At 33.5% G+C, this 17,666-nt stretch overlaps 1 protein-coding gene across 2 annotated transcripts in view; it reads left to right on the forward strand.

Annotated features, from left to right (window-relative positions):
- LOC110093492 (protein arginine N-methyltransferase 7) overlaps positions 1–17,666 on the forward strand; it is a 120,027-nt gene that overhangs the window by 94,691 nt on the left and 7,670 nt on the right. For both annotated transcript variants that reach the window (XM_020818398.2, XM_020818399.2), the window contains exons 8-12: positions 10,632–10,868; positions 12,751–12,824; positions 13,101–13,194; positions 13,313–13,462; positions 13,553–13,627. In XM_020818398.2, coding sequence (XP_020674057.1) covers positions 10,632–10,868; positions 12,751–12,824; positions 13,101–13,194; positions 13,313–13,462; positions 13,553–13,627 — 630 coding nt within the window. The remainder of the gene's footprint in view (positions 1–10,631; positions 10,869–12,750; positions 12,825–13,100; positions 13,195–13,312; positions 13,463–13,552; positions 13,628–17,666) is intronic.

A 17,666-nucleotide genomic window follows, 5' to 3' on the forward strand; every position in this document is an offset into this window, starting at 1 on the left:
TAGACGAACAACTGTTCTTAAAAGTCATAACCAGTGACCGCTACCTATGAACCATGCTAATTAGCAGTAACTTGTCAAATGATGTCAATCAACTTTCTATGCCATAAACGCCATCAGAATCATAATCATTATTTCTCATTCAACATATGCATAATGCTTCTTATGAGATGTAAAAAGAGGTTGGAATTGTGAGTAGTGGGAATAGAAATATCAGTGCACTTAGTAGTGAATTCAGAAACTCTGGCCAACAGAAGTTGTGTTTTAACAGATTGTAATTTGATAGGATGGTTGTGGAGGTGCTAACATTGAGTGGAAGAGTAGTTTTTACAGCAAGAAGAGGATTTCATGCTCTTGGTAAATAAAGAAGATAATGAAATTCTTGGTTTCAATGGGCATGCTGGCCTGAAGAGTTGTCCCCTAGTTTAAGGAGAGTGTATGTCACACCCTAGTTTGGCCTACCCCCCTAATGGTCAATCTGGAGTATAACAGAGAAGGTAAATCTAAACCGGTTCTTTCTTACTAACACCTATGCCGAGCCACTACTTTCAGAATAGAGTGAGTAAAAGAAATCTATTTCTTACTAACACCCATGCCGAGCCACTACTTTCAGAATAGAGTGAGTAAAAGAAATTTATTAAGACTCTCATAACTAGCCAACCTATCAAATTTCATAATTAATAATGGGAAGCATATAATGTCCCTTAATGAACATTAAATATAATTGAAGTAAATATAGAGCTCTACTAAAACTTTTAAAATTTACTTACATACCCAAAAGTCTATACATCTAGCATCCTGATATCATTTTAGATCTTCTTGTACACCCAAAATATATTTACACCAAAAGAATGATCACCTCTTTTTAGTGTCTCAAGGGCTCCTTCCCCTTTCCTATAATACAACCACTCCTAATGAGTTAGGCTCAATAAAATACACAATCAATTTATAAAATAATAATAATAATAATAATAATAATAATAAACAATTAAGAACTTCTTGAAAATGCTTATATAGTTAAAACACATTGAAATGTTATATTGATCCTAAAGTGCTTAGCAGTATTATTCATCTTGCCAAAACTGTTCAACACATTTAAACAAGTCATATAGTGGCTATAAACTTTTGCATCATTTCAGCTTTCTAATTCAAGGTTGGGTCCAAATTTTGAACTTTTAGAATGGAAGCTATTTTCATATTTAGGGTTGAGTCAAATTTTCCAACTTTTAGAATTGAGAGTGTAGGCTTACCTCATCGGGTCTTTCGCCTTTACTTGTGCGGGTCTATCCCCCATATATAACTTATTTCACTTTCCATATAGTCATTCTTTTTAGCCCTAATGACATAAGCTTTTGATGACATAGCTGCACTTTAGCTGCCCTTTTGCTGACCTTTAGTTGCCATTTTGCTACCCTTTAGCTATCATTTTACTACCTTTTAGTTGCCCTTTTGTTGCCCTTTAACTGCCCTTTAGCTACGCTTTAGCTGCACTTTAGCTGCGCTTTAGTTGCACTTTAGCTGTCATTTAGCTGCGTTTTAGTTGCGCTTTAACTGCGCTTTAGTTGCGCTTTAGTTGCCCTTTTGCTGCCCTTTTGCTACTGCGCTTTTGCTATCCTTTCGGCTCATTCATTAATTTATGAATATTTATCCTTTTATGTTTACGAAATCATTAACATTGATTAAGATTACTTTTTGCATAAACAATTTCATACATATTCGTACATGTTAATATAAAATAACAAAAATAAACTGAAATACATATGATCATAATAAAACATTTACTAATTCTTATAACATTTTTTTTGGGTATCTCACATCGCTAGGAATTTGTTCTCCTAGACTTTGTCTTCTTTTTCTCTTTTATACAATCTCAATTGCACTCTCATTCCATAAAATTCTTTTCCTTTCCTTCTAAGTTCTCTTCTTTAATATTTTCTGCTACCACTTCAGCCTTTACTTGTTTTTAACTATCATCAGCAAACAACAATATTCCCCTATTGTTTCTTGAATTTGCATCAACTAATAGCAATAGCCTTACTTAGATAAATAACAAACTACACTTTATTTCAGCCAAATAAAATTTTCAACCACTAACTAAAATATTTGCCTAATTTACCTTACCTTAATTTTCTAAAAAATATTTCTAGAATTCTTCTTATAGCATTCCATGGCCTGCAGCTCCTTCGCACTCTAAGTTAGCTGATGGAAAATGGGAGAAGAATACTAATGCTGCATAACTGAGGGAAATTTCAGCCTACTATAGGATTAATGTCTTTTATTCAGATTACTTTATATTATAAACTCTTGTGCTTTTCCTACTATAGGCTTTCCAAAAAATCTCAACTGTAGGATCTAATTCAACCAATGCATGGCTTGGTTAATGGAATGTAGAGGCTCTAGTGGAAAAAAAAAACTGTGACATATATAACAATTTTTTCTTATACTGGTTATGCATATACAATTGACTTCATAAGTAACATTTGCTTCAATTAACATTTAAAGAAAAATTATACTTGTCTTTACTTGAATATTTTGGGTATTATAATCCACCCTTCATTTAAATTTCTTCCTCGAAATTCGGTTCCTTAGTGATCATTAAACAAATGAGAGAATCACAATTTAATGTCTTCCTCTCTTTCCCAGCTTGCTTCTTTTTCTGTCATGTATTTCCATTTCAATTTAACATATGAAATTTGTCGATTTTTTAGCTGTTTATTATCAAAATTAAGTATTCATTCTAGTTCTTCAGTTTAAGTCAGATTTTTCTATAGATAAATTTCCTTATGTGAAATTCTCTGATGGGCATCTGTAGCCTATTTTCTTAGCCGTGACACCTGAAAAACATTATAAATATTTGACATGTCTACTGGAAGAGCAAGTTTATAAGCAACATTTTCAATTCTTTTAGTAATTTCAAAAGGTCCTATATATTTATGATTCAATTTGCCTTCTTGACTAAATCTAGCTGTACCTTTCACAGGCTTAACCTTCAAGAATACAAGGTCACCCACTTCAAATTCTACTGTCCTGCGCTTGGGGTCATAATACTTTTGCTGGCGATCCTGGGTGGGTTTTAATCTGTCTCTGATTAATCTGATTTTCTCTGTTGCTTCATCCACTAACTCTGAATCCATTAGTTATCTTTCTCATATCTCTACCCAAGTTAAGGGGGTTCTACACTTTCTACCATAAAGTACTTCATATGGTGCCATTTGTATACTAGATTGATAGCTATTATTGTAGGCAAATTCTATTAATGGTATGTGATCTTACCAACTACCTCTGAAATCCAAAACACATAATCTCAATAAGTATTTTAGTACTTGAATGGTTATTTCAGATTAACCATCAATCTGAGGGTGAAAGGCTATACTGAAATGCAGATTTGTGCCCAAGCTTTCTTAAATGTTTTTTTCACAGCCTAGAAGTAAATCGACTATCTCTATATGAGACAATAACTTTTAGAATGCCATGTAATATAACAATCTCGTTTACATACAAGCATGACAATTTGTCTATTGAATCAGTTTGCTTGATACGCAATAAGTGAGCTGATTTTGTCAGTCTATCAATAATCACCCAAATATTGTCATATCCCTTCTGGATCTCGGAAATCCCATAATAAAATCCATTGCAATGTCTTCCCACTTTCACTCAGGGATAGGTAATGATTGCAGTAAGCCACTGGGTCGCTGGTGTTCTGCTTTCACCATTTGACATGCTTCACACTTAGCTATATATTCTGCAATGTCTCTCTTCTTACCTGGCCACCAGAATATTAATTTCAAGTCTTTATACATCATGGTACTACCTAGATGAATTGTATAACCAGAATGATGGGCTTTTTTTAAAATTTCAATTCTTCAATCCAGATCGTTGGGTATCCACAACTATAATTCATGCCTAATGATTCCATCAAGATCAACATAAAGATCGGGTCTTTTCCCTGACTGGGCCTATTCCATCAATTTTGAATATTCACTACTAAGCTTTTGACCTTTTTTGATATGATATGTTAAAGTGGGCTTTACTGTCATCTGATGCAAATATTTCACATTTTTGAAATCTCTAATCTCCAATTGCAGATTTTTCATTTCCTTAATCAGTTAAACCTCTTGAGTAATCACCTAATTCATCATTCCTATGGACTTGCGACTCAAAGATTCAACTACAATATTGACTTTTCCCGGACAATACTGAATATTCAAATTATAATCTTTAATGAGCTCTAACCATCTTCTCTGTCTTAAATTGAGTTCTTTCTGTGAAAATATATATTTTAAGCTCTAATGATCAGTGAAAATTTTGTATATTATCTCATAAAGGTAATGACTCCAAATTTTCAAAGAAAATACTACTGCAGCCAGCTCTAAATCATGAGTGGGATAATTTCTTTCATGGAGCTTCAGCTGTGTCGATGCATATGCAATCACTTTTTTATTATACATTAGAACACATCCCAAACCTTTCAAAGATGCATCACTATAAATCTAAAATCCTTTTGTTTTTGAGGGAGGTGTTAAAATTGTTGTAGTTAAATGCATCTTTAATGCCTAAAAGCTCTTCTCACTTTTAGCAGTCCACTCAAACTTAACCACCTTTCTCATCAGTTTTGACAGAGATATAACAATTTATGAAAGTCCTTTAATAAATCTTCTGTAATATCCTGTTAGTCCAAAAAAACTACGAACTTCTATAACATTCTTTGGTGTAAGCCATTCCACAATTACTTTCTCTTTCTGTGAACCTATTGAAATTCCTTCCCCATTGATAATATGTCACAATATGGAAATACTTAGCCAAAATTCACATTTTGGATATTTTTCATACAGCTGATTTTTTCTCAATGTCTCCAAATTTATTCTTAAATATTCAGCATGCTCCTCATTAGTCTTTGAGTATACCAAGATGTCATCAATGACAATAATCACAAACTTATCTTTATAGTCTTTGAAAATTCGGTTCATCATATCTATAAAGATAGCAGGAGCATTTGTTAACCCAAACGGCATGACTCTAAACTCAAAATGATCATATCTAGTCCTAAAAGTTGTCTTACTAACATCTGCATCTGTAACTCTAACTTGATGATATCCTGATCTTAAATCAATTCTGGAAAATACTGTGGCACATGCTAATTGATCAAATAAGTCATCTATTCATGATAATGGATATTTGTTTTTGATATTTACTTTGTTCAGTTCTTTATAGTCAATACACATTCTCATGGATCCATACTTTTTCTTAACAAAAAGTACAGGTGCACTCCAAGGTGATTGGCTAGCCCTAATGAATCCCTTATCCATTAATTCATATAACTGAGTTTTTAACTCCTGCAAATCTTTTGGAGCCATCCTATAAGGAGATTTGTAAATTGCTGATGTTCCTGGCTGCAATTCTATGTCAAATTCAATTTCTCTTTCAGGTGGCAATCCAAGTAATTCTTCAGAAAATGCATCTAAAAATTTAGAGACAACTATAACATTCTGCAATGTTTAAGCATCTTTATTTAATAATTCCATTTTAGCCAAGAACACTAGCTCATCCCTCCTTATGTATTTACCCATCTTCACTACACTAATAAGAGAGGATGTTATATTCTTCTCACAGTAAAAATAAAAAGTCTTCTTATTTGGTAAATTAAATTTTATTCTCTTCTTCCAGTATTGAATTGTAGCAAAATGTTTAATTAACCAATCTATCCCCAAGATGATGCATGTCAAACATTTTAATAGGCACTATAATTAATTATGTTAAAAATTAATGACCCTGAATATTCAAATTTATAAGACATCCTATTGGCCAGTAAACTATCCTCCTTTGGCATCATAACACACAAGGTAGGTGTAAAATATACAATCTCAACAGATAAATCAGAATAAAATTCTTCAGAAATAAATGAATGAGATGTACCAGAATAAAAATAATTTTGCCAAACTTGTTAGAAATCAAAAGTATGCCTATAACCATTTCCTCTGAATTCTTAGCCTCCTGGGTGTAATGGCAAACACTCTAGCTTTGACAGGTTGATTGCCTTTAAGATTTGATGTTTCTCCTTTTAACTGAATAGGTTGTTTTCCTTGTACTGCTGGCCTTCCTTGGAACTGAGTTTTTCATGTTTGATTGCCTCCTTCCAGATATCTCTTATATGGTACCTGTTCCTGATATCCTTTTGGCCTGATATTGATTCTTTTCTATTGAGGGAAATCCATCTTGCGATGACCATCTCACCACATTTAAAACATCTTCCAGATCCCACCAAACACTGACCAAAATGCCTCTTCCCACATTATTCACAAGAAGGTTTCTTAAGCTGACTTTGCTTCTATTTATCATTAAACTTTAGCTTGTTATTTCTGAATGGATCATCCTTTTCAAACATCTTCCTTTTTCCTGGATATAGTTGTTCTCAACTATACTTAGAGAAATTCAGTTCATTTTTAATCCTTCTGGCTCTCTCCACTAAGATAAAAAATTTACTGATATCAAAAGGTACCAATGCTAGTCATAGTTGATCTCTGAGTCCTCTCAAAAATCTGTGGCACTTCTCCTCCTGAGCACTGACATAATGAGGTGCGTAGCGAGACAAAGAAGTGAACTCAGCTTCGTATTGCATAATTATTTTGGAACCTTAGTCAGATTGAAGAGTTTATCTTGCAGAGCTAATTTGGCTAGAGGAGGAATAAACCAATCTCTAAAGACTTTCACAAAATCATCCCACTATATGTTGGTAATAGGCATCTTTCCAAATTTTTCTTTTTCCTGTACTTGCCATCATTTTTCTGCTTCTCCTTCTAACACGAATGTAGCAAATGGTACTTTTCTATTTTCAGGACAGATCATGCCATCTAAAATCTTTCCAATCTTTAACAACCAGTCTTTATCACTTGCACTCTTAAACGTTTGTGGTTTAAAAGTCTGAAATAATTTTAAATGTCGATCCACTTCACTATCACTTTCAGATCGAGATCCACCGCTAGTAGAAGATTTCTCCATAGATGCCATTTTATCTACCACTTGTGATATCAAATGGACAATATCTTGAAGTTCTTTATGATTATTTCCTTGATTCATTTCTGTTTTTATATTTGGCCTGGATGACTGACCAGTCATTCTTTCTGGCAACTCCTCAGAGATAATAATATGTATGCATATAAATACTTCATATAATACATGTACTCATGATAATAACCACGATCATTCAAAGCATTAAATAAGCAAGTATGCTATTGTACTAAAATAAATGCACAATTCCATTAAAACTTGATTCAACCTACAGCTCTATATACAACATATTCATTATATCTCATCCTACTTCCTCTTATAAATCCAATTATGCTTCCACTCTATTTTGATTTGGCTCTGATATCAATTTCAGTCACACCCCAGTTTGTCCTACCCCATAACGGTCAATCTAGAGTATAACGGAGAAGAAAAATCTAAAATGGTTCCTTCTTACTAACACCCATTCCGAGCCACTACTTTCAGAATAGAGTGAGTAAAGTAAATCTATTTAGACTCTCCTAACTTGCCAACTTATCAAATTCCATAATTAATAATGGGAAGCATATAATGTTCCTTAATAAACATTAAATATAGTTGAAGTAAATATAGAGCTTTACTAAAACTTTTAAAATTTACTCACATACCCAAAATTCTGTACATTTAACATTCAGATCTCATTTTAGATCTCTTTATACACCCAAAATGTTTTTGCATCAAAAGAACGGTCACCTCTTTTTATTATCCCAATGGCGCCTTTTCCTTACATGCAGTACAACCACTGCTAATGAGATAGGCTCAATTAAATACACAAGCAATATATATAAAAAATAATAATAATAAACAATTAAGAACTGCTTAACAATGCTAACATAGTTAAAACATATTGAAATGTCATATTGAGCCTAAAAGTGCTTAGCAGTATTATTCATCTTGCCAAAACTGTTCAACACTTTTAAATAAGTCATATAATGGTTATAAGCTTTTACACCTTTTCAGCTTTCCAATTCAAGGCTGGGTTCAACTTCCCAACTTTTAGAATATAAGTTATTCTCTCATTCAGGATTGAGTCAAATTTCCCAACTTCTAGAATTAAGAGTAAAATCGAAGTTAGAGAGGCTTTAAAGAAAATGAAGGGTGGAAAAGCTGTTGGACCTGATGATATACCAATAGAGGTGTGGAGAATTTCTTGGTTTTCTAAACTTTTTAATACTATTTTGAAGACTAAAAAGATGTCAGATGAGTGGAGAATGAGTGTGTTAATTCCTATTTTTAAGAATAAAGGTGATGCATAAGATTGTGTGAATTATAGAGGAATTAAGTTAATGTGTATTCGGTTAGGAGAGTAGAGGTATTAGATTTGACTTATGTTAAGAAAGGTAGAGGCAGACCTAAAAAGACTTGATTAGAAAATATTAGGAATGACATTTCTTTATTAGATTTAAACTAGAATTTGACCTTTAATAGGATACAATGTAGAAAAAAGATTCATGTAGCCGACCCCACGTAGTGGGATAAAGGCTTGTTGTTGTTGTTGTTGTTATTGTTGTAGAATAAAGAGTATAAGCTTACCTCGCCGGGTCATTCACCTTTATTTGTGCGGGTCTATCTCCCATATATAACTTATTTCACTTTTCATATAGTCATTTTTTAGCCCTAATGATATAGGCTTTTGATGACATAGCTGCTCTTTAGTTGCCCTTTTGCAGTCCTTTTACTGCCCTTTTACTGCCCTCTAGCTGCCCTTTTGCTGTCTTTTTGCTGCGCTTTAGTTGCGCTTTAGCTACCCTTTAGCTACGCTTTAGTTGCGCTTTAGCTGCTCTTTTGCTGCCCTTTTTGTTGTTGCGCTTTTGTTGCCCTTTTTGCTCATTCATTAGTTAATATTTATCCTTTTTATGTTTACGAAATCATTAATATTGATAAAGATTACTAAATAACTAAAATATATGTGATCATAATAAAACATTTATTAATTCTTATAACCTTGTTTGTGTATCTCACCTCGCTAGGAATTTGTTCTCTTAGACTTTGTCATCCTTTCCTCTTATATACAATCTCAATTGAATTCTTTCTCATTCCATAAAATCATTTTCTTTCCTTCTAAGTCCTCTTCTTTAATGTTTTCTTCTACCACTTTAGCCTTAACCTGTTTTTTAACTACCATCTGCAAGCTATAGTACTTCCCCTAATGTTTCTTGAATTTGCATAAACTAATAGCAATAGCCTTACTTAGATAAATAACAAACTGCACTTGGTTTCATCCAAATAAAGTTTTCAACCACTAACTAAAACATTTTCCTAATTTACCTTACCTTAATTTGCTTAAAAATATTTCTAGAATTCTTCCTATAGCATTCCACTGCCCGCAGCTCCTTTGCACCCCAAGTTAGCTGATGGAAAATGAGAGAAGAATACTAATGCTGCATAACTGAGAGAAATTCCTACCCACTATAGGATTAATGCCTTTTATTCATATTATTTTATATTATAATCTCTAATGCTTTTCCCACTACAGGCTTCCCAAAAATTCTCAGTCGTAGGTCTAATCCAGCCAATGCATGACTTAGTTAGTGGAATGTAGAGGCTCTAGTGAAAAAAAAAAACTGACATATGTAACAATTATTTCTTATACTAGTTATGCATATACAATTGACTTCATAAGTAACATATGCTTCAATTAACATTTAAAGAAAAATCATATTTGCCTTTACTTGAATATTTTGGGTATTATAGTGTAGAGGAGGAGAAAGTGGAGGTTTTGGAGGAGAATACAGCAAGGACATTGAGGAAGAGAATGGAGGATCGAGAAATGAAGGGGATAGAGAATAGAAAGATAGATTGAACATGTACTAGGGAGAAAGGAGATCCAATCAAGTTCAAGCATCCATAATCCTCTACAAATTTAAGGCAGCCTATTTATAGAACATGGTCTATAACCATATGCCTTAAACACGCATGAGAATAGTAATAATATTCATAAAACGTGGATATACATATGACCGTTAAACCAAACAAAATACCAACATGGTTATGGGAAAAAAAAAAGGATAGTGAAATGATTATTTTGGAGAGATAGTGAGTACAATATTTATTGAAGACGAGAAGAATGAAAATAGATTTATGAGTTTTGAACATGTAGAAATTAGGGTGGAAGTTGCATCAATCAAACAAATTGGTAAAAATAATGTTGAAAGGATTATAAAGGAAAAAATGGTTGGACTAAAGGTTGAGTAGAAATGCTAAATGACCGGTAAAAAAGAGTTTCACTTCTCATGTTTGTACCGTTAAATAAATGATTAGAGAGTATGATTTATAAAGTTGACTTCAAATTGTTGCTATAAGGATAATGATGAGATGATGAAGTGGTGTATCAACATAGATTATCTTAATGATGGGCCTTTATGCATAAAGATCTTTAATACCAAAAGCTAGAAGGTTATGATGGATTGATGCGTGCATGTATTCATTCTTGTTCAAAATTGCCAATTATGGCGTTCATTCATTTGCATCCTTCTCAAATTTGTCAATCACTTGATTTTCTTTAAATTACGTTCTCTTATATGCTATGTATGGATTTCTTTTTCCTTCTGTGTTGCCTTCCTCATTCATCAACAACAACTACTTCCATGCAGTTACAACGCATAAGAGTACCTCCATTGTGTGTTGTTGCTGATGATAGCATAATATTAACTATACTAGCTGGATCTCTCTCTGATACTTCAAAAATTATCTCAAGCTTTCATGGGTTCCAAGGGAAAGGATGCGCTTACATTCAAGCTTTATCTGTAGCAAATGGTTTCTCAATGGATCGTGTACAAGTTCTCAATAAAAGAATAGCGTCCCTGCTATTAGATGGTACCCCATGGAAGGTAATTCTTAAATTTATCATGTCATATTTTTCAACTTAACTGTATATGCGATCTCAGTGTTTACACTAGAACAAGGATTTTACCTTTTTATTATAAACTACTTGTTAAATTGTTATAGTTTCTATTGCATTGGATTAGTAGTTAGCCTGGTATAGATGGATCACTTTGCCTTATTGATAAATTAACATTGTAGTTCTTATGACAATAAAACTGTTAAGCTTCACTTTCGATTGTCTTCTTGTTTTGGCGATACTGAAGTTCAAAATCATCACTCATTGTATAATTTCTATTTAAGCCAAAGCTGTGAGATGCTTACTGAAATGTTTTTATAAATTATCCAGGAATAATATTATAAAATAGTTTTCTTGAGCAACTTGGAATTTTGCTATCAATTAAACTTTCTTTCTTATTTTCTACAGCCAAAGTGTAATTAAACTAGTAGGAGGGTGAAGGCATTGGTGTATGGCATGGCATTTGTAATTTTCTTAGCGACTGTTGGTTGAGTGAAAAGTTGATGTTAAGTATTTGCATGTGGAGTTTATATTTGTTGTTATTTGGTTTGAAGCAAAGTTATTGAAACAAAATAATTTTTTTTACTATATTGTTTACTTGATAAATCACTAATACTTATTGTCAAATTGACCACATTTACTTTATATTTAGTTTTACGGATGTTAGTTCTTCAAGTGTAGGTATTATGGGCATCTGCCGAGCTTGCTCGGTGAAAAATAAAGTTGTAGATTTGAATGCTTTAAGTGCAGTAGGGGATTGCGTTGTTAAACATTCTAGTAATATCTTTCATGCATTACAGAGTGCTATGAAGTGCATCATTCATATGTATGGAATTAATCATATATTATCAGGACATGTTGGTTTATTCAATTAAAGCAAAAATATCACACAATTTAACAAAATCTTTTAGGGAACGAACCATCATCATCATCACTCATCTTATCACACTATTTGGGTGAGTTTTATGAATTCTATATGACGTGTTAAACCTATCATATGTAAATCATTTGAGCAACTTCTACATATATTACCATTGGTCGTAGTATTTTTCCTTCCTAATTTTTGACATTAATTTATCTATCCATCTTATGAGTGCATTGTGTCTTTCATGTATGCAACCAAACCATTTAATATTATTTTCCATTGTCATATCATTAAGTGCATGTTGAGCTCAATAGCCACTCCGAGATTGACTCAATTAAACAGGATGAAAGTGGTAAGCAAATGAAACGATGTCTTGCAAAGCTGCTTTGAAATGTGTTGACCATAAGTCAAAATTGCCCAAATGATATCCATTCATGAAACGAATAGTGTTGACATGTTCGGGTTCTTTGCACGCAAAAATTAAGATTTTTCGCACATGGAATATGATGATGTGATGTCAATTTACACAAATGATGGAATTTTGCCAAAAAAATTTAAATAAAGTAATATTTATATTATTTATTTAATAATATTATTTTTATTAGTATTATAAAAAAAGTCAAAACCTCTTATTCCCATACTTTCTCATACCCATGCCCTCCTACCAAGTTGGGTCCAATCTCAAATAAAAAGAATAATAAATGAAAAAAATCCTTAATCTAAAGCTCCTATCCCCACTCCTTCCCTATATCTTCTCGCTCTCTCCCACATGCACTCCAACCCTCCTCTCCTCTTCGTCTTCCTCTACTTGCGCATGTTGCCCCTGTCGGCTATGCCTCTAGGCCGCCGGATGGGGCAACATATTATTAACTTGTAATCTTAAGTGTGCAGATTAAATTGTAATCTTATTTCTCATATGATAAACTTGATCCTTTTTGTCATTTACATCTCAGCAACATTACCAATTAGCTTTAGAGTGAAAATGGTATGTTATTTTTTTCTGCAGGTTGATTTATTCCTGGCAGAGCCATTTTATCATGGAAATGAAGGAATGCTTCCATGGCAAAACTTGAAATTCTGGTAGGTATCTAATTCAGCATTCTTATTTGTTCTGTTGAGAAGCTTAAAATTCTTAGTTTGGAGTCTTAACGGCATTTGTTTCATTTGTGCACTTGGAGATTTTCACGGCTGGCGCTGTTTTATGTGCTCACAAACTATAGGTTGAAGCAATATTTCACCCAGAAATCTGTTCTCATCGTGAATGGATACTTATTTATTCTCTTATAACATAAGTTTTCATATATGTATGCTAGGTTGATATTACCTAATAACATATGTTTTTCAAATTGGATGCAGGAGGGATAGGTCTTTGCTTGACCCAATTTTGTCCAAAGATGCAATTGTGCTTCCTTGCAAAGGGATCTTAAAAGTTTGTGCAATGTATCTTCCAGTACGTGCTTATCTGATGAGCTCCAAATTCCATTATATTACTTTACCAATATGTAAGCAGTCTTGAAGGTAAAGATTTTTATCAGTTTATATTCATGATGAACATATACCATACTCAGGATCTATGGAAAAGCCGCTGTTGCCTTCAAGAAATTGAAGGTTTTGACCATTCAATTGCAAATGAGACTTTGGGGGCTTATGGAAACTGGCCACCCTCTATAAAAGGCACTTGCTTGCCTTTTTTCATATGGCAATGTGGGGAAATCAAGGTGTACTTGCACACTTAAGATGGTGGTTTGTTTTTTTTATAATCATTGTACAAAACTGTCATTGATTTTACTGTGACCGTACATGTCCAGGAGCTCAGTGATGTGTTCTCAATTATGGATTTCAATTTCTCCAAACCTGTGCATGACTGCTATGGAAACATAAGGGTATGCATGACCATTATTTACAATGTATCTGATTTTTTTTTCTTTTCATTGTATGTTTTTGATGCAACCTATATAATATCCCGAACCGACGTTGGTCGGTTATGTACTTGGAGTCTCAATAAGACGAACAAGACGAAGAAGATAAAAGGAGTTGGAGGAGCTCGTCGATATGATGCTGGGTGTCGAGGGAAAACAAATAAGCAAGTGATGTCATTTAAGGTTGGAGAAGATGAAGGAACCACGTTGCTCTCGTCGCAGAAGATGAAGAGAGGAAGATGAAGAAGATGAAAGGGGCAAAGAAGTTCATTCCGTCACTTGATTTGCGTTGTTTCCGTCACATGGTATCGAGGAAGTTGAAGGGGCTCCGTCGCTCGAAGACGTGAAGGAGATGAAATGAAGAGACGCTCGAAGAAGGCTTTCATTCCTAAAAATTTGAGAGAAAGGAGGATAGGAAAAGGCCAAGAGATTGAGAACGAGAGTGAGGGAAAGAAAATAGAGGGCTCGAGCTTAGGCTTAACTGACTAATTTGAAGGATACGGGGAGAGTGAGTTATTTAAGAAAGTTATTTATTTAGAAAACTTTAAATTAGGATTGCATAAGGTATGTTAATTTTGAGATTTTAATACAATTTAAAATTTAAATATTTTTAAGTTAAAAAATAAAGTATGAATGAAGTTATATAGTTAAAAATAAAAATTTATTTATTCTAATAAGGGACTATGAGTATTGTTGTATCCTGGAATATTCGTGGCGGTAGAGAAATATAAAGTTTAGCGTCTTAGCTTTATATGAAGATCTAGCTTTCATACATATAAAAGAGTAGAGGTATAGCGTTAATAAGAGACACTAAGATTTTTACGTGGAAAATCCTGAAAAGGAGAAAAACCACGGGTCCTGACTCAATTTGAATGAATCCACTGATCATGAACTATTTATTGAGTATTTGAACGTCTTAGTGTCAAAATTTTGCGATCTTAGGCTCGTTGGATTCTTCTCGTCGTGCCACTCACATTTGGGAATCGTTTGGTCACTCAATTTATGGATTGAACATTCCAAATGTGCTTTGGGTCATTGATTTGGACCATTCGAACTCGGATTGGGTCCAATTTGGTGTCGTTAGGTTAGTGTTTTCGAGACGTTCAGTTCGACTATAAGTTTGTTTAAATCAAAGCTCAGATGACCCTGAATTTAATTTTGAAAGTTTTCAATACGAATTTGCCTCGAGATTCGTGCTCGATCAAGATAAATTTTTGAGGATATATCAAGTACATATATAAATATAAAGAGAGAATAAATTTTATAATAGTAAGAGATTCTCATTTCATAATTCGTAATTTATAATTATGATCATTGTGAGTAATAAAATAATTTTAGAAATAATTTAGATATTAAACTAGAAATTTTATGATATAATAATTTATTTTGAGATTAAAGAAGTTTGAAATTTAAAATATTTAAAGTTTTATTATTATTTCAGTAGATTTAAACTTTAAATTAGCAATGTTAATTATACCGTATAAGAGAACAAACTTTATAAAAGAGATTTTAAGTTAAATCAATTACATTTATTAAGTTATTGAATTTTAGTAGTAAATTTAGAGGGAGAAAGATAGGATATAATTTAAATATATATGAGAAATTCAAATAAGTAATAAACTAATTTTAAAAGGAAAATATAAATATTGCACGTTCTTAAGTATGCTTGCATTGTTTATTTAATAAATGCATAGATAAAATTGTTTATGGTGATTTGATGCGTTTTGCACACTTTGTTAAGATGGTTGTGTAGCTCTTAATACACAATAGTGCATCATTTTTTATCATTTGAAAAAAAATTTCATTCATAGGAACGCACTATTCACAAAGCATACTATTGTCTCATGGGATGTGTATTATTAGCTCCATTTTTAGAATTAATGTGTGCATCATTTAAGACACTCATACATTCATGACATGTAACAAGCTTGACCACTTAAGTCACTTTGAAGGCAATTCATGTAAACGCAACTGTTCAAGATGTGTGAGAGTCTGACATAATGATGCGTGCAAAACTAGAGTAAAGATACAATTTGGAGAACACAAGGACAAGACTTAAACCAAACTCAATTCAAATGTAGCTTGCAAACATCCAAAATAAACTTCGAAGAAACAAAAGCCAAATCGAACGGAACAAAATAAAAAAAAACATAAAATGCTATCCTCAGTAAAACCGTCTAGCGGACTCCTCACATGCAACGAGAGAAGGAATATATAATAAAACTGTGCTTAATTAGGCTTGCAAATCGAGGGTCCACCACTGTAAAAGAGTCCAACGTCCTACCAAACTCCTCCGGCAAATGTCTCCAAATTTCAACCAACATACACTTCCAAAGCTAAAGAAGAAGGATATAAGTGGAGTGGAACTTGCGTAGAGAAGAAGAGATTAGAAGCCAAGACAAAATAGAGAGGAGGAAGGGGGATGGAACAAGCTCTCAAGCTTTTCCAAGAGAAGAAACCCTCAGGTTTTTGTAGAGACTTTGCTCACAATATTCAAGAACCTTTTCCATCTCAAAACAACTTATTTTTATAGACAAAAGAAAGTAGACAAATAGCCATAATACCTCCAACCAAATCCAATTAGAATTAGGAGAATTGAAAAGCCAAAAGTCACCAAATAGAAGACCAAACTGCAGCAGGAATTCTGCACAGAAAACAGAGAGGAAGCCAGCGAAATCCCCCCAAATAGCCACAGGAAATCAACCAGCAAGAGACCCAAAAAGCCAGCACAGGAGGCAAAACACCAGCGCACGGGAAACCAACCAGCAAGGGACCCGAAGAGCCAGCACAGGAGACAAAGGGGCAAGGCACGGGAAACCAATCAGCAAGGGGAAACCGAGAAGACAAAGGGAGGAGAAGAGGCACAAGTCCACTCCATAATGAATCCTTGAAATAATAGCATACATTTTTGAATTAATGAGTTAGGAAGTGCATTTAATCCCCAATCATTGAGCTAAACTTCAGCTCAAACATTTATGAGCTATCACAAAGTAGAATCTAGCTTTTTTTTAGCTCAACACCAAGCAACCAAGGCCCACCCGAGAGCAACCACCACGCCAAACTGAAATCAACAAGCAGCCCAAGGTCGAAGTGGACCCAAAAGCAAGTAAATCCAAGGCTTGCCATGCCTCGCACATTCCTACCATGATCATTGGAAGCCCAACCATCATAGGATAGCATAAACAAAAATAAAACACAACTAATATTGTTCAAAATACAATAAAACATAAATAAACCAAAATTATTGAATGCATCGATTCCCCCTTGGTGGGAAAATCTCATCTTCTGATGAGAAAGCTTCTATCACTCTTTTATAAAGCTCCGAATGATGCTTTTCAAGTTCTTTTGCATCCATCCAAGTACAGTCCGTCAAAGGGAGATTTTTTCAGTTTGCTAAGAACTTCATATGTTCACCATGCCGAGTTTTAGTAATTTTGACATCCATAATATCTTCAAGCTGTTCATCATAACTCAAAACAGATGTGGAGAGAGGTAAAGTTTCAAGTTTCACATGATCGTCAGTATCTCCTTCATATAAAGAAAGATTAGAAACATTAAAAACCGGAGAAGTGCCAACAGTAGAAGGAAGATCCAAAAGATAAGCATTTTAGCCTAATTTTTTTTTAACAAGAAATGACCCAAATTTCTTCCTGCTTAATTTCCCAAAAGTACCAACAGGAAATCGTTGGCGATGAAAGTAAGCCATAACCAAGTCTCCTTTGAAATAAACCTCTCTATGATGTTTGTCAGCATCAGTTTTGTACTTCACATTAGCCATTCAGAGTTTTTCAAGAACTTGCTGTTTGACAGTTTTAATATGGTCAAAGGTTTTAGAAGCTTCAGCACTAATTTTATATGGTAAAGGTAAACAGTTTCTATCTAAAATGTGAGGTATAGGCTAGTCATAAATGATTTCAAATGAAGTTTTACCAGAGGGCGATTGACAAAATTATTGTAAGCAAATTCAGATTGGGGCAAAATCAAATCCCATTGGGATGGTTTC

This window comes from Dendrobium catenatum, unplaced genomic scaffold, assembly GCF_001605985.2.
Source record: "Dendrobium catenatum unplaced genomic scaffold, ASM160598v2 fragScaff_scaffold_525, whole genome shotgun sequence".
In the NCBI taxonomy this organism is placed as follows: domain Eukaryota; kingdom Viridiplantae; phylum Streptophyta; class Magnoliopsida; order Asparagales; family Orchidaceae; genus Dendrobium; species Dendrobium catenatum.